Source organism: Gopherus flavomarginatus, chromosome 19, assembly GCF_025201925.1.
Source record: "Gopherus flavomarginatus isolate rGopFla2 chromosome 19, rGopFla2.mat.asm, whole genome shotgun sequence".
In the NCBI taxonomy this organism is placed as follows: Eukaryota; Metazoa; Chordata; order Testudines; family Testudinidae; genus Gopherus; species Gopherus flavomarginatus.
The window spans coordinates 2,787,657-2,811,294 of record NC_066635.1 but is presented as its reverse complement, the minus strand read 5'-3'; the positions used below and the strand labels follow the sequence as shown (position 1 = coordinate 2,811,294).

Sequence of the window (23,638 nt, the reverse complement as noted above, 5' to 3'; positions counted from 1 at the left end):
GCAGATACTTCACTGCTTTGGAAATGGGACCAAACAGATTAGAAATACAGGCAGAAAATAAGCAAATAAATTTAGCTTGAAAAAAGCAGCGACTAGATTCGAGAAAATTAATCACAAACAGCTGCAATGCAAAAGAAGTGCTCTGTCTCTGCATATATGTACATAAATAGATAATAGATGAGGTGCCAGTAGGTAGTACTCAAGCATATGCAGCAGTGTTCCTGGGTTTTGCAGGACCAATAAAACCTGTTGCTAAACACTGCAGATTGTTTCTCATATGCAATATTTAAATGCAGTTCGCAATGTGGAGTCAGAGATTTTACTTATCAAATTCTACTTTGTGGCTGAGCAGAGGCCCTGAGTCACTTTGGCATTCCACACCCATCTGCAATGCCAGTGCATGGGTCTGTCTGTGAAGCAAGCATTCTACGGCCTCGTGGACAAACGCTGAAGCAGCTGCAAGGCTAACATTCTCCCGGGTCGCCCCAGGACAGTGAAGTGTCCACTCACAGTCCAGCTTCACAAACCAGACCAGGAAATAACTGAGACATTGTAAGTGCTTATGCTTTGGTCAGAATCAAGTGACAAGCTGCGGCTTTTGGAAGTGACGGACGACGTAATGATCTACAAGGTATCAGACAGTTCCAGCCTGTCACAAAGGAGCAAATAATCAATATGGGGATTTTTGTAAAGGTCTTGGATTCCTTCCTGGAGAACATCACTTGGAAATCAACCCTAAAATGGAACTGCTACATGCACCACACAGAGCAGCAGTTCCTATGAAGGAAGAACTTAAAAACCAGCATGACAACTTCATGGAGAGGGGAGTCTAGAAGAAAGTTAAAAGATTGACAGACTGGACAGCAGTCCAGTAGCTATTAAAACACTAGACGAACTCTGGTATTCACTCCATACCCCTCAGTGAAGCTCCAGAGCACTCCCAGTGAACTTTCTGAGCCACTGGAGGGATTCTGCCCAGCTTCACAATGGAGCTGTTCTAGTCAGACACCACAGATGGCTTCTGGCAGGTGAAACGTGTGACAAACATCTGGACTCCTTTAGGCAAATATAGATGGCTGGGAAGGCCATTTGACATTTCTCTGTCTCCAGAAGAGCACCAGGGATGTCACCACGAAGTGCTAGAGGGACTCAGGGAGTTGATGTAATTGCAAACGGCGTATAAGGGCTTGTCTACACAGCCCCACAGTGTGGACTATGGGGGTCTGAACTGCAATGCACACTAAAATGTTGTGCTGTAACTATCCCATGTAGACCCTGCTAGCATGAACTAATATGTACCTTGTTTGCATTACCGTCATCCTGTTTCAAGCAGGACTATTTTGGCTGTAGAGGATTGATTGTGGAGACACCCTTGCAGAGGCTAATGCTGAGCACAATGGTGTCCTGATTGCGCTATTCAGCAGAGAATTTCTAGTGAGCTTGAAACTGACTAATAAAAAGTGAGTCTGTGCCTGCCAGCTGTGCCACATCCAGACACCTTTGAACAGCAGAGAGCTGAAAACCAGACCGGAGACACCTCAGGCAGTTTGGGAAATGGCCATCCAGACTGTCCGGATCAGAAGGAAGACGTGGTGCTGTTTAGTATTTGGGAATATTGGAGATACAGAGAAGAGAAGGTTACTCACCTTGCACTAACTGAAGTTCTTCAAGATGTGTGTCCCTGTGGGTGCTCCACTCTAGGTGTCGGTGCGTCCTGGCACCGTCGATCGGAGATTTTCGGTAGCAGTGCCTGGTTGGGACGCAGGCGCTTAGATGGTATCTCCCGTCTCGTTGGAATCTTCCTGAGCACCTGTGTCCCACACCCCCCTCAGTTCCTTCTCTACTGTGGAGCGATTTTACTAGTACTCCAAAGTAGAGGGGAGGAGGGCAGGGAGTGGAGCACCCACAGGGACACACATCCCGAAGAACTTCAGTTACTGCAAGGTGAGTAACCTTCTTCAAGTGCTGTCCCTATGGGTGCTACACTCTAGGTGAATGTGTAACAGTACCCACTGTGGTTGGTGGGACTTTAGAGATGCGGCAGTGAGTACTGTAGATAGTACTGTATGGCCTACTATGGTGTCTGCCATGGTGTCTTGTGTGAGAGCATAGTGTTTTGCAAACGTGCTTTCAGATGACCATGTAGCCGCTTTGCAGATGTCAGGAATGGGAACGTTGTGTAGGAAGGCAACGGATATTGACATAGCTCAAGTGGAATGAGTTCTAATGCTTCGGGTGGTTGAAGATTTTGCATGTGGTAACAGGATCTGATGCAGTCAGAGATCCACTTGGACAGACGTTGTTTAGAGATAGCCATACCCTTTGATCTTTCGGTAATGGAAACAAAGAGTCGTGAGGACTTACGAAATGGTTTAGTCCTGCCTAAATAAAAGGCAATTGCTCGCCTGATATCGAGAGTATGCAGGGTTGTCTCTTGCAGAGGTTTGAGATAGAAAGTAGGTAAGTATATAGGTTGGTTGAGGTGGAAGGTAGATACCACCTTAGGAAGAAATTAGGGTGTGGTCTCAAAGTGACTTTGTCTTTGGAGAAGATTGTGTAGGAAGGGTGGGCCATCAGGGCACTCATTTCACTACTCTCCTTGCCGATGTTATGGCAACTAAGAAAGCCACCTTCATGGACATATGGAGATGAGAGGAGGTAGACAAGGGCTCGAATGGAGGTTTCATGAGAGCATGTAGAATGAGGTTAAGATTCCATTAAGCAGCCGTTGGGTAAATTTCAGGGTAGAGATTTTGCAGGCTCATGAGAAATCGTTTTATGGTGGGGTGGGTAAAGAGTGAATAACCTTCTAAGAGGTCATGGAAAGTGGTAAGCACCGCTAGGAGCACTTTGATGGAACTGAGCGAAAGTCCGTCTTGTTTTAGTTTCAGGAGGTAGTCTAGAATGTTAGGAAGGGTCACCGTATTGGGCACTAAGTGATTATGTGAGCACCAGTGAGCAAAACGCTTCCACTTCTGCAGGTGGGTTTTACGAGTGGAGTCTTTTGTACTGTGCAGGAGGACATATCGGACTTGCTCGGAACAGGCTAGTTCATGGATTTGGAACGATGAAGGAACCATGCTGTGAGGTGGAGCTTTTGGAACTGGGGGTGAAGAACCTGTCTGTTGTTCTGGAAAAGGAGAGCTGGCCTGTTGGGGAGAGCCCATGGGTGACGGGAGGACATGCAGCATAGGTAGGGATACCACGTCTGTCTCAGCCAAGCCAGGGCAATAGCATGACCCGGGCCTTGTCATCTACAATCTTCCGAAGAACCCTGTGTAGTAGAGGGATTGGTGGGAAGGCGTACAGGAAAGAGTTGTTCCATGGGATGAGGAATGCGTCTCCTAGAGATGCAGTTCCAAGTCCTGCTCTGGAGCAAAACCGGGGCCATTTTCGATTCTGGGTTGTGGCAAAGAGATCTATTGACGGGGTGCCCCAGAGGGAGAAGAGCTATTGAAGTATTGTGGGGTGCAGCTCCCATTCGTGCTCTGTCGAGAAGTGCATGCTGAGTGTGTCGTCAGTAGTGTTGTGGCAGCATGGTAGGTAGGAAGCGGTGATTTGTATTTGATGTTGTATACACCAATTCCATAGTCGGATGGCTTCCATGCAAAGGGAATGTGATCGGGCTCCCTTTTGTCTGTTGCTATGTTGTCTGTTAAGACCTGAATAGATTTGTTCCTTTTGAGGGGAAGAAAGTGAAGGCACGCTCATCTCACTGCTCTGAGCTCGAAGAGATTTATGTGTAGGTGTGTCTCTGATGTGGATCGCTGCCCTTGTGTCCTGTGTCCCTCTAGATGCACTCCCCAACCGATTAGGGAAGCGTCCGTGGTGAGCATGAGCGTTGGGGATCGTTGCTGGAAGGAAACCCCAGGGCAGAAGTTCTCTGGTCTTGTCCACCATTGTAGGGAAGCTAGAACGTTGAGAGGAGTAGTTAACAGCATCCCTACGGTGTGTCTGCTGGGTTTGAAATTGGAATTGAGCCAGTCCTGAAGACATCTCATGTGCAGCCTGACGTACTGGACCACGAAGGTGGTGGCTGCCATATGACCAAGGAGCTGTAGGCAGAGTCTTGCCTGTGTCCTTGGACGAATAGAGAGCGTGCGTTTGAGCTGTGTGATAGCGAGGAATCTGTGACATGGGAGTGAGGCTCTGCTCTGGATTGAATCAAGATGAGCTCCGATGAACTCGATCTGTTGTTTAGGTGTCAGGGTGGATTTGGGGGCATTTATTTGGAAGCCTAGACTGTGAAAGAGGGAGATGGCAAAACGGGTAATCGTCCAGGTACGGGAAAAGCATGATCCCATGTTGGTGGACGTAAGTCACAACCACAGCTAGAGTTTTGGAAAAGACTCTCAGCACTGTGGAGAGGCTGAAAGGAAGAACTCTGTATTGAAAATGGTCATGACCAATTGTGAAGCGTAGAAAGAGTCTGTGAACTGGATGAATTGATATGTGAAAATAGGCGTCCTGTAGGTCAAGGGCTGTAAACCAGTCTCCTTGATCCAGTGCAGGAATTATTGTGCCCAGTGTGAACATTTTGAATTTTTGTATCCTCACAAATTTGTTCAGTTGGCGTAAGTCTAGTATAGACCTCCATCCCCCAGTCTTTTTCTGAGTCAGGAAGTAATGGGAGTAGAAACCTTTCCCTTGATGTTGCATCAGCACAGGCTCCCCTGCACCTAGCTGTAGAAGATGAACCACTTCTGCGCTAAGTAGGTGCTCGTGAGAGGGGTCCCTGAAGAGGGACGGGGAAGGGTAGGAGGATAGGATATGAATGGGATAGAGTAACCGGACTGAACTATTTCGAGGACCCAGTGATCCTGTGTAATTTGCTGCCCAGCATGTTGGAAACTCTGGAGGCGGTGGCCAAATGGGCAAGTAGGCTGTGGAATCAAGGGGTGGTCGCACAGACCCTCGACCAACATTTCAAAATTGTTGTTTATTCCCAGATGGAGGGGAAGTGGTTGCTTGAGCTTGATTTTGTCTGTGCTTAGGGAGTCTAGCGCGATTCCTATTTACGTTGTATGGTTGAGGCCGATAATATTGTTGTGTACATGGTCTTTGGTAGGGTTGGTATCGTTGTCCCCTGAGAAGAGATGGTTGAATGCCCAGGGTGCGCAGTGTCGCTCTAGAATCTTTCATTGTGTGAAGTAGTTCATCGGTTTTTTTGGAAAACAGTTTCTCTTTATCAAAGGGGAGGTCCTCCACTTTGTTCTGCAGATCTTTAGGGATGCCAGATGCAGAAAGCCATGAAGATCTGTGCATAACCACAGCCGTTGCAGTCGTACGGGCTGCTGTGTCCACCATGTCTAAAGAGGCTTGTAGGGCCATTCTGGAAATCAATTGGCCCTCGCTCAGAATTGATTTAAAGTCTGCTCTCCTATCCTCTGGAATGTAAGAGGCAAATTCAAAAAGTTTATTGTAGTTATCAATCAATAGTTATCAATAGTCATAGCTGGCAAGGAGGGTGGTGAAGCACTGGGATGGGTTACCTAGCTGGCAAGGAGTGCAGAGTAGTTTGCAGTCCTGAACTGTAGAGTGGAGGATGTGTAAACCTTGTGATCCAAGACGTCAAGGCCTGATAAGACTACTTTTAAACCCCAGGGGTTCCTGCGTGGGGGAAATACTCACTTTGAAAAATCTGGTAGTGGTAGGATGGGAAAACAGAATGTATTCCTCTACAGCTGGTTGGGGGGACTAACAGCAGCTTGGTACTCCTTGCAAGAACTGATTGAGACACCTGTGTTCTTCAGAAACAGTATATACTCCAAAGGAATTTTGGCATTTAAATGCATTAGGTGATGTTCACACCAAATGACAAATATTCTCCACTTTGAATTACTAAGTCCTTTAAGTGAAGACTTTCCTGCTATTGATTAGTATGTTGTGTAGTTCAGAAGAACATTCACTTTTTCTACTGACATCTATCCAAAGCCCATACAGTTTCGTGGAGGGTGTGTAGGTTGGGATGTTGGATTAGATTGTTGTTCTAAGATACTAGGTCTGGTTTTAATGGTAGAAGTATTGGTGGCAACTCGAATGCCATGAGTTGTGGGAAGTAATACTGTCTTGGCCATACTGGAACTGCTGCATCCTGCCTGACTTTCCGGAGCACCCTTGGACTCAAAAGTAACTGGTGGGAATATATGTATCTGAGCATCTGAACATGAAATGAGCAATGCATCCCTTAGGGACCCCACACTGTATCCCCATATAGACTAGAAAGTTGGACATTTCTTGCCATTGTGCATTGCAAACAAGTCAATTGAAGATGAACTGAATCATTGAATACTTTCAAGAATCAGAGGGGTAGCCGTGTTAGTCTGGATCTGTAAAAGCAGCAAAGAATCCTGTGGCACCTTATAGACTAACAGACATTTTGGAGCATGAGCTTTCGTGGGTGAATACCCACTTCGTCAGATGCACGTAGTGGAAATTTCCAGGGGCAGGTATATATATATATAATCAGGGAGGATGAGGCCCTGTTCTAGCAGTTGAGGTGTGAAAACCAAGGGAGGAGAAACTGGTTTTGTAATTGGCAAGACTGTGAATGGCTTGCCAATTACAAAACCAGTTTCTCCTCTCTTGGTTTTCACACCTCAACTGCTAGAACAGGGCCTCATCCTCCCTGATTGAACTACCTCATTATCTCTAGCTTGCCTGCATATATATATATACCTGCCCCTGGAAATTTCCACTACATGCATCTGATGAAGTGGGTATTCACCCACGAAAGCTCATGCTCCAAAACGTCTGTTAGTCTATACGGTGCCACAGGACTCTTTGCTGCTTTTATTGAATACTTTATTTCCCGTTCATGGTCTGCCAAGGAATTCTTGCTCAGATCTCTCTGCCAGTGTGTTCTGTAATCCTGGTAAATGGATAGCTGTGACTGTAATGTGATGCTGAATGCACAGGTTCCAGTGTTGCTCTGCTTGTCTGCATAGGGTTGACGACAAATCCTCTCCCTGCCTGTTTACACACAGCATGGAAGTTGTATTGCCTATCATGATCTGAATGGAACCCCCTATGAATGGCAGGAACCCCTTGAAGGTGATCTGGATTGTTCTGAGCTCCACAGTATTCCTGTGGCATTGGGGAGGGGAGGGACAGCTCAGTGCTTTGAGCATTGGCCTGCTAAACAAGGGTTGTGAGCTCAGTCCTTGAGGGGGCCATTTAAGGATCAGGGGGCAGAAACACAACAACAAACTGTCAGGGACAGTACTTGGTCCTGCTAGTGAAGGCAGGGGAATGGACTGAACTGGACTCAATGACCTTTCAAGGTCCCTTCCAGTTTTATGAGATAGGTATATCTCCATATAAGAAGATTCTTCAATCATTTGCCTGCACTAAATGATGTTCCAGGTGGGCTCCCTAACCCAAAGAGCAACATCTATAACTATCATCTCCAGTGAAAGGAGCAGGAAGCAAGGGACTCTTGTACCTAGGCTGAGGGGGGTCTTTCTACCAACTGAGTCAGAGTAGAATCTTCTGTGGGATTGTTAGGAACATAGCCAATTTATGTTGGTTTGGAACGTAGACTGACTTCAACCAGTTTTGCATACACTTTAGGTGAAGTCTGGCATGCAATGCTACAAAAATGCTAGAAGCCATGTGTCCTAACAAAGTGAAACAAATGCTTGATGTTATCTGAGACACCTTCTGCAACTGTGCAATCAGACATGTCATCATCTGGAAACTGGGCTGAACTAAATAGTCCATCAGGGCTCTGCTAAATTCTGTCCATTGGGATGATACTAAGGGCAGCCTTTTCTGCATTTACCTTTAGGCTCAGAGTACTGAAGAGATTAAGAATAGTCTGGATGTAATTCTGCATTTCTTGATGAGCCTGTGATCCAAATATGGGTGTACTGATATCCCCATCCTTCTCAGGCAAGCTACCACTACAGATAGCAACATTATGAAAAGTCTTGGAGTTGGGGATAGGCCTGTACTGGTTGTGGTTTCAACCTACCACAAACCTGCGGTATTTTCTGTATGCAAGATGGATGGCACCATGAAAGTAGGCCGTGTGAAGAATGAGAGACACAAACCAGTCTTCTGGATCTAGCGTTGGAATTATCACTGCTACGGTCACCATCCAACCCTTATGCACTGAATGAAGGTGTTGGATAGCCAGAGGTCTGGAATGGGTCTCCAAACTCTTTCCTTCTTAGGTGTGAGGAAATATTTTGAAGAGAAATATTTCTCTCTGTAACATGCATAAACCTCTTCTATACTTCCAAGAGTGAGTAGAGTATTGACATCTTGGATGAGTAACCTCTTGTGAGAAGGGTCCCTGAGAATGGATGAGAAAGGTAGGTGGAGTGTAAAACTGGATCACATAACCAAACATTAGGATTTCTCTGACCCATTCCTCTGATATTATGAGGTTCCCAGAATGAGGATATGTAAAGAGAAGGTTTCCAATGGGTGTTAGAGCAAAAGATTAATGGGTTCCTGTCACGGAGTCACCGGGCGATGCTCTGGAACTTCTCCCCATCAAGCCAGTCAGGACTTTGGGGAACCTCCTCTCCCTCGGAGCAGACTTGTTCAGGGCAAGAAGGTCACACGTCTTCACCTCCTGGGTCTCTCCTTGGAGCATTCAGCGTCCTCTGCCCCTCCGTGTGCTTCCCACAGCAAGCCCGCCCCAGCGGGGTCCTGGGGAAGCCACAGGGTCCTGCACCCCACTTTGCAGTCAGATGTGACTCTCAGCCAGACAGTAAAACAGAGTTTTATTCGATGACAGGAACAGGGTCTAAAACAGAGTTTGTAGATACAGTGAACTGGACCCCTCGGCCGGGTCCATTCTGGGGGTCAGTGAGCCAGACCCCCATGTCTGCACTTCACTCCTTGTCCCCAGCCAGCTCCAGACTAACAACCCCCTCCAGCCCCTCCTCCTCTGCTCAGTTCCTTTCCAGGGCCAGGAGGACACCTGATCTCTTTGTCTCCAACACCTTCAGCTGACACCTTTGCAGGGGAGGGGCCCAGGCCATCAGTTCCTAGGAAACAGAGTGCCAGGCATTTAGGTGCACTGGCCCCTTCCTCTGCAGCAATCACACACCCTTATTCCACCACCTAGATATTAAGAACTGCATAGGGGACACTGAGGCACCAACACAGTATTCAGAGCAAACATTAAGAACATTCCCAGTTTGTCACAGTTCCAAGGCCAGAAGGGACCATTGTGATCATCTAGTCTGACTTTCTGTATGGCACGGGCCAGAGAATTTACCCAAAATGATTCCTAGAGCAGATCTTTGAGAAAATCATCTAATCCTAATTTTAAAATGGTCAGTGACGGACAATCCACCAGGACACTTGGTAAATTGTTCCAGTGGTTACTTACCTTCACTGTAAAGAATTTATATCTTATGTCCAGTCTGAATTTGTTTAGCTTCAACTTCCAGCCATTGGATTATATTATACCTTTCTCTTCTAGATTGAAGAGCCTGTTATTAAATATTTATTCCCCATGTAGATACTTATAGATTGTAATCAAGTCAACCCTTAACCTTCCTTTGTTAAGCTAAGTAGATTGAGCGTTTTGAGTTTATTGATATAGGGCATATTGTCAAATCCTTTAATCTTCTTGTGGCTCTTCTCTGAACCCTCTCAAATTTATCAACATCCTTCTTGAATTGTGGGCACCAGAAGGGGATACAGGATTCAAGCAGTGGTTGCACCAGTGCCAAATACAGATGTAAAATAACCTCTCTCCTCCTACTCCGGATTCCCATCTATGCATCCCAGAGTCACATTAGCTCTTTTAGCCACAGCATCCCACTGTAAGCTCATGTTCAGCTGACTATCACAACCCTAAACTGTTTCCCAGGATAGAGCCCCCCCCCCATCATGTAAGTGGCCTACGTTCTTTGTTCCTAGATATCTACATTTATATTTAGTCATATTAAAACTCATATTGTTTGCTTGTGCCCAGGTTATCAAGCTTTCCAGATCACTCTGTATTAGTGACCTGTCCTCTGCATCATTTACAATGTCCCCAATTTTTGTGTTATTGGCAAACTTTATCAATAAGTCATCAGCAAACTTTATCAATTTTTGTTTTCTTCCAGGTCCTTGATTAAAATGTTAAATAGTGTGGGGTCAAGAACCGATCCCTGCAGGACCCCTCCCTGAAGCACGCTGCTTGCTGGTGGTTCACTGTTCACTGTTATTTTGAGACTTTTCAGTTAGCCAGTTTTTAATCCATTTAATGTTTGCCAATTATCTGGACCTACTGATTTTAAAGAATCTAATTTTGGTAGCTTCTGTGTAACATCATCTAGAGATACTGGTGGAATGGAGAGTGTTATCAGCATCATATGATGTGACTATATCATCTGCTTTTTCTCCAAATACAAAACAGAAATATTTATTAAACATTTCAGACTCTTCTGCATTATTATTGACAATCCTACCATTTCCATCTAGTAATGGACCAATACCATTGTTAGGATTCTTTTTGTTCCTTATATATTTTAAAAACTCTTTTTTACTTTGCTGCTCATAGAGTGATTTCTTCTTCTACTTCCCTTAATTTTCTACACTTCCCAACTTCTGATTTATATTCATTACTATCAACATCCCCTTTCTTCCGTGTGTGTGCGTGTGTGTTCTCCCCCCGCCCCAAACCAAATTGGGTTTTATAACCAGCACAGCCTTCTTCCTCAGTTGCGGAATTGTGGCTTTGTGACCATCTAAGAAGGCGTTCTTAAATAATTCCCAATTATCATTCACAGTTTTCTGATTAAATTCTTTCTCCCAGCTGAGTTGGCTCATAATTATTTTCAGCTTTGTGAAATTAGGCCTATTCAAGCACCAAGTATCTATACTTAATGGTCTGGACTTCATTTTGTTTGCACATTATGAATGTGATCAAGTCACGATCACGTGTACCTAAGCTACCATTAATTTTAAGTTCTGTGATCAGTTCCTCTTTATTTGTTATGACAAGGTCTAATAAAGAATTCCCCCATGTTGTCTGCAACACTTTTTGAGTAAAGAAATTGTCATCTGTAATGTTTAGAAATTCCAACAATTTTGCTATTACTTTGAGTCTTTGGCTAACTGTTCTTCAAATTCGTTTTTGGCCTTTCTAATTCTATTTTTACACTTCATTTGCCAGAGTTTATGCTCCTTTCTATTTTCCTCACTGGGATTTAACTTCCACTTCTTAAAGGATGCCTTTTTGCCTCTCACTGCTTCTTTTACTTTGTTGTTTAGCCTCGGTGGCACTTTTTTGGTTCTTTTACGATGTTTTTTTAATTTGGGGCATACATTTAAGTTGAGTTTCTATTATTGTGTTTTTAAAAAGTTTCCATGCAGCTTGCAGGGATTTTACTTTTTGCGCTGTGCCTTTTAATTTGTTAACTAAATTCTTCATTTTTGTGTAGTCCCCCTTTCTGAAATTAAATGCTACAGTGTTGGGCCACTGTGGTATTTTCCCTGCCACAGGATTGTTAAATTTAATTATATTATGGTCACTATTCCCAAGCGATCCAACTATATTCACCTCTTGGACCAGATCCTGTGCTGCACTTAGGACTAAATCAAGAATTGCCTCTCCTCTTGTGGGTTCCAGGCCTAGCTCCAAGAAGCAGTCATTTAAGGTGTCAAGAAATCATGGTATCATGAAATTTAAGATATCGTGGATCTCAATGTGTCAGATGGGTATTTGCACAACTTACTGCAAAATGTGACTATACCACATCCTCCACATCACAGCATACATAGTAGAAGGACAAGGACGAATCAATGTCACTGTATGTCTACTGCATGCTGCTGGTAGATGCGGTGCTGCAGCACTGAACAGCAGCATCCTCTCCTCTCCCCTCCCCAGTGGCAGACGGTACAGTAGAAAATGACTGATAGCCCTCCTCATCATCCTGTGAGTGCTCCTGGCTCGGTGAGGTTGGCCGGGGGCACCTGGGTAAAAATAGGAATGACTCCTGGTCATTCCCAGCAGATGGTACAGAACGGCTGGTAACTGTCTTCATCACGGCAACTGGGGGCTGAGCTCCATCAGCCTCCCCCCTTTCATGTCTAAAGAAAAGATTCTGTACTGCCTGGACTATCATAGCAGCAGGAGGCTGAGCTCCTCTCCCTCGCCACCGTTTAATGTCCTTCCTGGACTTTCATAGCAGCTGTAGGCTGCCTCCCCCTCATTTTATCTCATTAAAGAGTCAGTGTTTCTTATTCCTGCATTCTTTATTACTTCAACACACAAATGGGGGGACACTGCAACAGTAGCCTAGGAGGGTTGGGGGAGGAGGGAAGCAATGGGTGGGGTTGTTGCAGGGGCACCCCCTAGAATGGCATGCAGCTCATCATTTCTGTGGGATCTGACACGGCGTGGCTGTGCTCTCTGGTTCTCTAGTACACTTGCCCCATATTCTAGGCAGGACTGACTATTTTTAGATAAAACAAAACAAAGGAGGGAATGACCTGGGGAGTCATTCCCATTTTTGTCTTTGTGCCCCCAGCTGACCTCAGCAAAGGCCAGCCAGGAGCACCCATGACAGCAGCAAGTGATACAGAACAACTGATATACCTATTTCATAGAACTGGAAGGGACCCTGAAAGGTCATGGAGTCCAGCCCCCTGCCTTCACCAGCAGGACCAAGTACTGATTTTTTTGCCCTAGATCCCTAAGTGGACCTCTCAAGGATTGAACTCACAACCCTGGGTTTAGCAGACCAATGCTCAAACCACTGAGCTATCCCTCCCCCATCATCTCATTGCCAGTATACAATGGCATGGCAGACTGTGCAATAGGGACGATAACCATCTCTGCTACCTTACAAAGGCAAATGAATGCTGCTGTGTAGCACTGCAGTACTGCCTCTGTCAGCAGCATCAGTACACATACGGTGACAGTGACAAAAGGCAAAATGGGCTCCATGGTTGCCATGCTATGGCGTCTGCCAGGGCAATCCAGGGGAAAAGGGTGCGAAATGATTGTCTGCCGTTGCTTTCACGGAGGAAGGAATGAGTGACGACATTTACCCAGAATCACCCACGACACTGTTTTTGCACCATCATGCATTGGGATCTCAACCCAGAATTCCAATGGGCGAGGGAGACTGCGGGAACTATGGGATAGCTACGGGATAGCTACCCACAGTGCAACGCTCCAGAAATCGACAGTAGCCTCGGTACATGGATGCACACCGCCGAATTATTGTGCTTTGTGTGGCCACGTGCACTCAACTTTATACAATCTGTTTTACAAAACCGGTTTATGTAAAATCAGAATAATCCTGTAGTGTAGACGTAACCATAGCTATGCCAAGGTGAGGTTTCGGTGTAGACCAGCCCTAAGGGAGCAAGGCTCCAAACTCATTGACAGTTGGGCAACCTAACTCTTTTAGGCTCATTTGGAAATCCTAGTCTACGGCCTGATCTATACTACAAAGTTAGAGCGACTTGTGTCAACTTCTTTCACAATTGGATCTACATTTGTCTCCCCAAAATGTAAGCACCCTGTTTCCTTGACGCACTATCACCACCTCCTCAAACAATGCAGAGCTCACCAGTGCAAGCACCCCATTTCACTGATGCGATACCATCACCACCTTTGGGGAGGTGATGGTATCGCATCAGTGAAATGGGGTGCTTGCACTGGTGAGCTCTGCATTGTTTGAGGAGGTGGTGATAGTGCGTCAAGGAAACAGGGTGCTTACATTTTGGGGAGACAAATGTAGATCCAATTGTGAAAGAAGTTGACACAAGTCGCTCTAACTTTGTAGTATAGATCAGGCCGTGGTGGTGATGGTATCGCATCAGTGAAATGGGGTGCTTGCACTGGTCTACCTACTTCCATTGACAACATGCTAGTGTAGACACTGCACTACCTGTGTTGCTCCTAACAGTGCTCCGGTAGCTGTCCCACAATGCTCCTGGCCCCACAAGATTGGTCACTATAGTCACAATTTTGCACTTGACTGCCCAGGGACCACAAATACCAGAGCCCCACCTTCCCCCTTTGAAAACCTCAGCACGTTTTGAAATGCCTTTTTCTGGTTGCCTGCCTTGGAAAGCACACCTACTAGCCCACGTTTGCAAGCATCTCACCATGCCAGCTCAGCACAGACAGAGCTATACATAGACATGTTCCTGCCTACAAGTCCTGGATCTCCTTGGCCTGTGGGGAGAAGAGGCTGGGTAAGCCAATTAAGGAATAGCCAAAGGAATATAGATATCTGTACACACATTGCACAGGGGATGCCAGACTTGGCACAAAAGGAATGAGCAGCAGTGCCTGGTGAAAGCCAAGAAACTTCAGCAGGCATATCAGAAAGCAAGGAAGGGCAACAACAAATCTGGGGCCACTCTGCAGACTTGCTGCTTCTACAATGAACAGTATGCGTACTTGGTGAGGACCTTACCAGCACCCTGAATGTGATTGTGGATTCATTGTTAGAACTGGGCACAGAAAAACCTTCAATGCCTAGTGAGGAGGAGGTGGGGGGGGGGGGGCACAGAAGGGATGCAAACCATGCTGCAAGCAAGGAGCTATTCAAAACTCTGCTGAAATCAAGCCAATCCCACCAGGTAAGAATGAGTGAGGAAGGGAAAGGGAACTCAGCTGAGTGTATGAAGTGCGCAACCCTGCATATCGATGGCAGTAGAAGGGACTCAGTCCAGGTGATGTTTCATATCTGAGGTGCACTCATGCTGTTCCTCAAGGATGGGAAAGCATACCAACATCTTGGCACACTCATGGGCTTCTGTGTCCAGCTGACACCTGAGGATACAATTGTGGAGATCCTACAAGATGTGGCCAGGATTGACTCCTCCCTACTGGCACCATGGCAGAAGATCAATGCCTTGAACACCTTCCTGATCCCTGTATCTTATTTGTCCAGAGGGATCAGCTGTGCCGAAGGTACCTCTGAACAATGCAGACAACACCATCAGGCAGCTAGTGAAGAAGTGGATGTTTCTTCCCCAGAGAGCCAGCAATAAACTGGTGTACATCTTGCACAGGCAGGGTGGTGCCAGTGTCCGTCAAATGGGTGATCTGTGTGATGGTGCAGTGATCACTTATGCCTTCTGATTTGCCCAGATGCCATGGTGAGGTACATTGCAGAAAGTGCCATGCAGGATGTCATCAAGAAGCAAATTGCCAGGACCCCCTCATAGAATATCAGAGTTGGAAGGGATCTCAGGAGGTATCTAGTCCAACTCCCTGCTCAAAGCAGGACCAATCCCCACACAGATTTTTGCCCCAGATCCCTAAATGGCCCCCTTAAGGATTGAACTCACAACCTTGGGTTTAGCAGGCCAATGCTTAAACCACTAAACTATCCCTCTGCCCACCAACCAAGCTGTTGCCATCTACCTTAGCAGCTCCCTGGAAGGCAAATTTGGAAGAGACAGGGAGATTTTGCTTTGCTCTAGACTTGTGCCCACAACGCTACACAACGACTGGAGAAGCATATCGGCTGCCACTGGACATGGTGTGAGGAACGCCAGGAGTTGGGAGTCCTGGTGCCACAGATGAAGAACACGGACCACACAATCATCACTCCAAGAGCCAGAATCATGCTAGAGAGGACCCTGAAGGATGCCATCCGCTGCCAGTATGTCGAAAAACTGAAGTGGAATCCGGACCAGGGCAAGGTGTTCGAGGTGACGTGCAAATGGGACTCCAACAACCACTTCCTCCCTGGGGGCAGCTTCACCCGATTTGCTGACTGGGGGTTCATCCACAGGGCCTGGCTCAACTGCGTTCCACTGAACGGAGCCGTCCGCCATGGGAATCAGGACAAGCGATGCAGGAAGTACGGCTACGCCAATGAGACACTACCCCACGTCCTGTGTAGCTGCAAGCCCCATTCCAGAGCCTGGCAGCTGCAACACAATGCCATCCACAATCACCTGGCCAGAGCCATCTCGCCACCCATGGGGAAAGGTTGCTGTGAACTTCACCATTCCCAGAACAGTCATCCAACTGCAACCGGATATCGTCATCACCAATGAGGACTGGAAGATGATCATCCTGGTGGATGTTACCATGCCCTTTGAGAACAGGACCCCAGCCTTCCATGATGCCCGAGCTTGAAAGGTGGAGAAATACGCTCTTCTGGCAGACACCTTCAGATTTAGGGGATACCAGGTTCAGACACACATGCTGATTGTCAGAGTCTTGGGCACATGGGACCCCAGTAATGAGCGAGTGTTGAAAGAATGCAAAATCAGTCAAAGCAATGCTTGGCTGATGCGGCAACTCATGGTGTCAGACAGCATCAGGTGGTCGAGGGACATCTACATAGAACACATCACCAGACACTGGCAATACCAGGAGGGATGAGCTGGAGTGCCAATGAGAAGCACAGGCAGGAAAGTAATTGAAATACTTCCTTGATAGATTGTATTTTCTAAATGGACAACCTACCCTAAATTCTCAATTACTGAGGGACAATCTTCAGTCATTGATATATTTTGCTTCCCACAACCACAACGCTGTACAACTTTTCATGAGTGATGGACTCAAATACATGGATGCTAATATCTAAACTGTATTCTTAAATTTATTCACCTAAATCTGGGTTTTTGCTGATTATGTACTATATGTATCTTATGACTTTTAAAAACAAACTTTGTTTTTGTGGATAATCTAAGCATTATACCCAGATGTACAGACTCTCTTTTCTCAGCCTGTGTATTATATAATTTTAACATTAGTGTTAATAAAAATTTAAAATCTATTCCCTATTCATTGTCCAAAACCTCCCTCCCTTCTTCCCTGTTTTAAAGTGGTGCCCACCCCATCCACATGTTTAGAGAGCAAAGAGACACTTTGGATTCCTCACTTTACTTTTAAAACCAGCACTGGGAATCCAATTCAAGTTAATGCTTTGGAATCAATATCTAGTTCATAGAATCATCAACTTGCCACTTTAATCAACTACTGCATGTTAGGCAATAAATTCAAATGGATTCGTGCGGCAGGCCAAATTCCACAGTCCACACAGATCAGGGTCCTGTGCTCGGTTAGTGGTAGAAGAAAGGAAGAGGTGGTGTTCACTTTGGCTGTCTGAGCTAGCAGGGGGACACAGTTCTCCTCAGCTCATTACTTTGTCCCTTTAATCCACTTGAACAACCTCGGTGAAACTCTCATGGAGATACTCTGCAATCCTCTCTGGAAGGTTTCTAGGGATGGCACCCTTGTTTCTTCCCTGCGATAGGAGACATCCCCATGCCACTCTGCGATAAATTCAGCTGGCAACAGAGCAACAAACAGTATAGTGGTATATGGGCCAGTGCAGCCTTGGGACGCCAGTAGCCGCTGTGTTCTCTAGGACTTTGTCCTCCTCAGGAGCAAGAGATGTCAACTCCAACCACTTTGCACATTCTGTATTCCAATATCCCAGGGACACGCAGCATCTAAACCTCCCAAGCAACAGTCTGTCCAAAGACCCGCTCCAATCCATGGAAACTCCATGGCATTGCTCTGTATATCCCCAAGCATAACGGGTGGCAGCACAGAGTGAATCCATACCCCCAGCACTCCATGCAAGGCGGAACTAGGAGATCCATGACTATACCAATGCTGACCTGTGACAATTGCAGGATCGGCCAACAAGAACAGTGCAGTACGTGTGTTTACCATGAATGAAACATTTTAAAATGTTTTAACATGTAAATATGTATTAATCAGCTTTTATAAATATGGGTCACCTTCTTACAGTACTGCTTCAAAGTTTCTAACTTGTTTATTTGCACGTTAGCTTTGTTTTCTGTTTATCTGCACACAATAAAGTTTTATTCTCTGAAACTCAGAGTCCAGTTTACATCAAGCAGACGTGCCACATTACAGAATTCACAACGGGAGTCAAGATCCCACCCATATTTAAGGTCTATACACATGAAGACACAACATTTCCCAAAAGCATCACACAACATTTCTATGTCTGACTGTTATAAAGTTCTTTTAAGGCCTCCCTCAACCTTATGGCTCCATAGTTGGCTTTTCTACTAGCCCTTGTGTCTGGCTGTTCAAATTCAGACGACAGCTGGTGCACCTCACGCCGCCCTGCCAGTAGCCTTTCCCCCTTTACCTCATGATAGTATTATATAATGCACAGCATGCTGCAACGATAATAGGAATGTTTGCCTTGCTGAGATCCACCCTAGGCACTAAACATCACCAGTGAGTTTAGAGTCTCCCAAATGCATATCCAGTGGTCATCCTGGACCTGCTCAGCCAGGAGTCGAATCTTTCCTTGGTTCTGTTGAGGTGGCAAGTGTATAGTTTCATGAGTCAGGGGAAGCAAGGGATATGCTTGGGCCTCCAGAATCACTATGGGTATTTCGACATTGCTAATGTGAATGAATCAGTTGAGGAAGAATGTCCCTGCTTGCAAGTTTCTCAACAGTCTTACGTTCTTCAAGTGTCAGGCACCTTCCCTGACTAGCCCACATGGACATCAATGAAGCATTCTCGGTGATCCACTAACACTTGTATAATCATGCAAAAGTAGTCATTTTCTGTTTACATAGCCCCTGGCCAGGTGGGCTGGTACCTGAATATGGATCTGTGTGCTGCCTGTCATCCCACCACAGTTCAGAAACACCGTTGCTGCAAATCCATCTGCTTCCTATTCCCTGCACATTGTCGAGCGTCTGCACAGCAGGAGACAGTTAATGACCTTGCACATTTGGATGACAAAGCCTCCTATGGAGTTTCCAAATCTGATCTGATTGCCCACTGCAGCATAGTAATCTGGCATTGTAAGTGTCCCGAGCAGCACCACCACTTATCAGTGCAGCTCTTATTGTGGAGTCCCAGTGCCAGAGAGCTGGCACAAGCTAAGCGCACAGACCCAGCAATGTGGCCTTTCATATCCCAAGGTCCTGCCACCACTGCTCATCATCCCAAACCTACGTGACAGTGCCACCCCACCAGTCAGGACTTGGTTCTCTGACCCAGAAGTGCCTATCTACTATGTAGAGTTGCTCCATGAACCCCAGCCACAACCTGACATTCTGATTTACTTTATCCGTCATCCTGCCATTGGCCTCGAGCATCTCATTTTCCTCACAATGCCACCAGTTGTAGCAGTAACTGCTGAGATTCTGCAGATAGAGCAGAATGCATCCTGTATTAGCAATGCTCGTGAAAATTGCACTGAGCTGTGCGCGTGCTTCTGCCAGAGATGTCAGAGACTAAAACGTGGTGTGCAGAACTGTAGGAATTTTTAAAATAGCATGAAAGTTATGGGATGGAATAAGCATTATGTATTGGAGAGTGTGGGATTGTGGGAACTTGATCCTTAGTTCCCAGAAATCCCTGGATGAATAGCTGGTATCCCACAAACCACTGTGAAAATGTCCCACAAGGCATTGCGTCGGATGGCATCGTGGGGCATGCTGTGATACCTACCTAGTGATGCAACCAGATCTGGTGAAGACATGCAGCACTGACGCAAGCAGCCAAGTGTGCACATGTCCGAGTGCAATACAAAAGTCGGTGGCTCTAAGCCAATATAATTTATATTGACCAAACTTTGTAGTGTAGACACAGCCTAAGAGTGTATTTACACATTCTCAAGTACATTCACAATTGACACACATCAGTCAGGCTACATGTGAGCCTTTTATTAATAATCTGAATGTGTTGCCAGAGACACTCCACGAAGCAGCCTCTGCACAATCTAGGTAAGGAGGAATGTAATTTATAGACTCACAGAGTTTAAGGCCAGGACCATTACATCATCTGCATAACTCAGGCCAACGAATTTCACACCATTACCCCTAGCTTGAGCCCAACAACTTGTGTTTGTCGGAAGCATGTCTTCCAGAAAGGCATCCAGTCCTGATTTGAAGACACACAAAAAGATAGAGAATCCACCAACCAGGCAGTTTTTTTTTGCAATGATTATTCACCCTCACTATTAAATATTATGCCCTATTTCAATTTGAATTTGTCTACATTCAGCTTCTAAAAGCTCAGATGCTGTCAGCTGATTTATAAGACAGGCAAAGGATTTATTAATCACATATGCTATTAATTAGAGCTTTAATATTGTAATGCCATTGGCCATTATCTTTGAAAATTCGTGGCGATCAGGGGAGGTCTCAGATGATTGGAAAAAAGCAAATATGGTGCCCATCTTTAAAAAAGGGAAGAAGGAGAATCTGGGGAACTACAGACCTCACCTCAGTCCCTGGCAAAATCTTGGAACGTGTCCTCAAGAAATCCATTTTGAAGCACTTAGAGGAGAGGAAGGTGATCAGGAACAGTCAGCATGGATTCACCAAGGGCAAGTCATGCCTGACCAACCTGATTGCCTTCTATGATGAGATAACTGGCTCTGTGGATATGGGGAAAGCAGTGGACGTGATATACCTTGACTTCAGCAAAGCTTTTGGTATGGTCTCCTACAGTATTCTTGCCAGGAAGTTAAAGAAGTACGGACTGGATGAATGGACTATAAGGTGGATAGAAAGCTGGCTAGATCGTCGGGCTCAGCGGGTAGTGATCAACAGCTCGATGTCTAGTTGGCAGCCGATATCAAGCGGAGTGCCCCAAGGGTCAGTCCCGGGGCCGGTTTTGTTTAACATCTTCATTAATGATCTGGATGATGGGATGGATTGCACTCTCAGCAAGTTTGCGGATGACATTAAGTTGCGGTAGAGAGGTAGATACACTGGAAGGTAGGGATAGGGGCCCGAGTGACCTGGACAAATTAGGGAATTGGGCCAAAAGAAATCTGATGAAGTTTAACAAGAATAAGTGCAGAGTCCTTCATTTAGGATGGAAGAATCCCAGGCACTGCTATAGGCTGGGGACCGACTGGCTAAGCGGCAGTTCTGCAGAAAAGGACCTGGGGATTACAGTGGATGAGAAGCTGGATATGAGTCAACAGTGTGCCCTAATTGCCAAGAAACCTAACGGCATATTGGGCTGCAATAGTAGGGGCATTACCAACAGATTGAGGGAACTGATTATTCACCTCTAATCGGCACTGGTGAGGCCACATTTGGAGTATTGCGTCCAGTTTTGGTCCCCCAATACAGAAGGGATGTGGACAAATTGGAGAGAATCCAACGGAGGGCGACAAAATGATTAGGGTGCTGGGACACATGACTTCTGAGGAGAGGCTGAGAGAACTGGGCTCATTTAGTCTGGAGAAGAGTGAGGGGGGATTCGATAGCAGCCTTCAACTACCTGAAGGGGGGTTCCACAGAGGATGGAGCTCGGCTGTTCTCCGTGATGGCAGATGACAGAACAAGGAGCAATGGTCTCAAGTTGCAGTGGGGAAGGTCTAGGTTGGATATTAGGAAACACTAGTTCGCTAGGAGGATGGTGAAGCACTGGGATGGGTTACCTAGGGAGGTGGTGGAATCTCCATCCTTAGAGAGTTTTAAGGTCTGGCTTGACAAAGCCCTGGCTGGGATGATTTAGTTGGGGTTGGTTCTGCTTTGAGCAGGGGGTTGGACTAGATGACCTCCTGAGGTCTCTTCCAACCCTAATTTTCTATTATTCTAATGTCTGAACTCTGAAAACATCCATTCTCAGTTGTTGTCAGTAGCTTGGGGCAATGTGTGGTGTTTATATGCGCGCGCGCGCACACACACACACACACACACACACACCCCTATATATATGAACCCTGAATTGTACAATCCACTGTTCAGAAGTTTGCTAAAAGCAGAGGTGACTAACAAACTTACCCTGATTGTGTTGCAGAGTTTGGCAGGGGAGGTAAAGACTTGTGTTGTCTTCTGCAGTGCCTGTCCCTGAGAATTCACCTGGATATGTGGGTTTCCCCTCCCGTTCTGATAGGTCCTTGTCCTGCTGCTGGGACTCCAAGTTGGAGGGCGGGACTCGGCACTTCCAAACCACCTGAGAGCCTGAGCAATAGGGCATAGGGGCCGTTGGCAACAATGACTGAACTTCTGGGGAGCAGCAGTAGCCAGGGGAGTGGCCATAGTGAATGTGAACATTGCAGTCTTTGTGCACGTCTGAGTCCTCTGAAAGGTGAGCCAGGACAGGCTCCGGGCGGCACTTCCGTTTCCTTCTGTGGTGACGGCTTTGTAAGCCATGTTTCTGTGACAGCGGGCAAGGCAATGGACCAGCTGCTCCAGCTTGCCTACTGAAGTCAGACCTGTCTGCAGAAGAAGAAAGGTGCTTTGAGAGGTCAGGTCCCTGATGCACACAGGAGGGCTGTCCTGACAGAGATGCATCCTGGGACCCTGGGCTGCTTTCGAGAGGCTGTTTGCAGTGACGAGTTTTCTCAGTCCTCTTTTGTGTCCGGGCACTGGGCACAGCCCCAGCAAACTGGGGCCTATGCTGGCTGGGTTCCTGGCCTGATCTCCCAGATGGACACTCCAGGTCTTTCCTGTAGTGATGATGCCTGTGGTGGTGATAATGGACATGACTCAGTATCTGACTCTTGGCTAATGCAGTGCTGCCAGTCTCCTTCAAGTCCAAAGACCTCGGCCTTGGCTCCCCGGGAGGCTGCAGCTGCTCCTGGCCATTGTCAGTGGAGCTACAGTACACCCAGGGGTCGTAGTCACTGCTCAGGGAGCTGCGGAAGGTGGAGCAGCTGCCATGGATGCCCTGGAGGCTGACGTCTGTGCAATTCAACATAGAATCACTGGAGGAGCCATGACAGGGTCCGGAGCTGGAGTCACTGCCTGGACCATCAGCCAGGTACCCACTGTGCTCTGTGAGATAGCTCTCCCCTGAGCCACTGCTGATGTGCTGCCTTCCATGACTGGTTCCCCAATGAAGAGGGGCAGCATGGTGCTGTCTCGGTACTGCCGCAGTCCTGAATCCCAGGCAATGGGCCTGGTGCTGAAGTGGGCAGGTCCTGTGAGAAGATGGCATCTGTCCACATGCTGGAGATTTTCGGTGCTGCTCATTCCCTAGGCCTTGGGCTAGAGAGGGTTGATGGCTGCATGTGGCCATGGAGCCCACTGGCCTGTATGGCAAATAGTGCATGGTGCTGAAATCCAGTTGGGAGAGCTCTGGGGAATGGAAGAAGGGGTTGCCATGGGGGAGCTGCGAAGCAAAGTTCCTGAGCCGCCGCTGGGGGTGGGCCTCTGGGAGGTGATACAGGGCGTATCCTGGGTGTTGTCGGAAGAGGTGAAGCTGCTGCCCAGGTTCCAGATCCTGGGAATTCTGCCTCAGATGTGCAGGCTGGGCAAAGGCAGCCCCCTCTAGAGAGACAGAAAGGGCATATCCACTATGTGTCTGCATCGCATCCCACGGTAACCTGGCAACCTCTGCCCAGAACTCTGCCCACACACCCAATGCCTGGCAATTAATCTCCAGTGCCTGCCCCCACTCACCTCACGCCTGGGCAACCCCTCCCCAGTGCCCTGCCCTCCTCACTCAGTGCCTGGAAACCCCTTCCCACTCACCCAGTGCCTGACAACCCCTCCCCAGTGCCCTGTCCCCCTCATTCAGTGCCTGGCTACCCCTCCCCAGTGCCTCGCCCCCCTCATTCAGTGCCTGGCAACCCCTCCCCACTCACCCAGTGCCTGGTGACCCCTCCCCAGTGCCCTGTCCCCCTCATTCAGTGCCTGGTGACCCCTCCCCAGTGCCCCACCCCCCTCATTCAGTGCCTGGCAACCCCTCCCCACTCACCCAGTGCCTGGTGACCCCTCCCCAGTGCCC

The 23,638-nt window shown here is 47.0% G+C and overlaps 1 protein-coding gene across 3 annotated transcripts in view; it reads right to left on the bottom strand.

Annotated features, from left to right (window-relative positions):
- RNF43 (ring finger protein 43) overlaps positions 1 to 23,638 on the bottom strand; it is a 129,635-nt gene that overhangs the window by 3,838 nt on the left and 102,159 nt on the right. For all 3 annotated transcript variants that reach the window (XM_050928926.1, XM_050928924.1, XM_050928925.1), the window contains one exon: positions 21,688 to 23,178. In XM_050928926.1, coding sequence (XP_050784883.1) covers positions 21,688 to 23,178 — 1,491 coding nt within the window. The remainder of the gene's footprint in view (positions 1 to 21,687; positions 23,179 to 23,638) is intronic.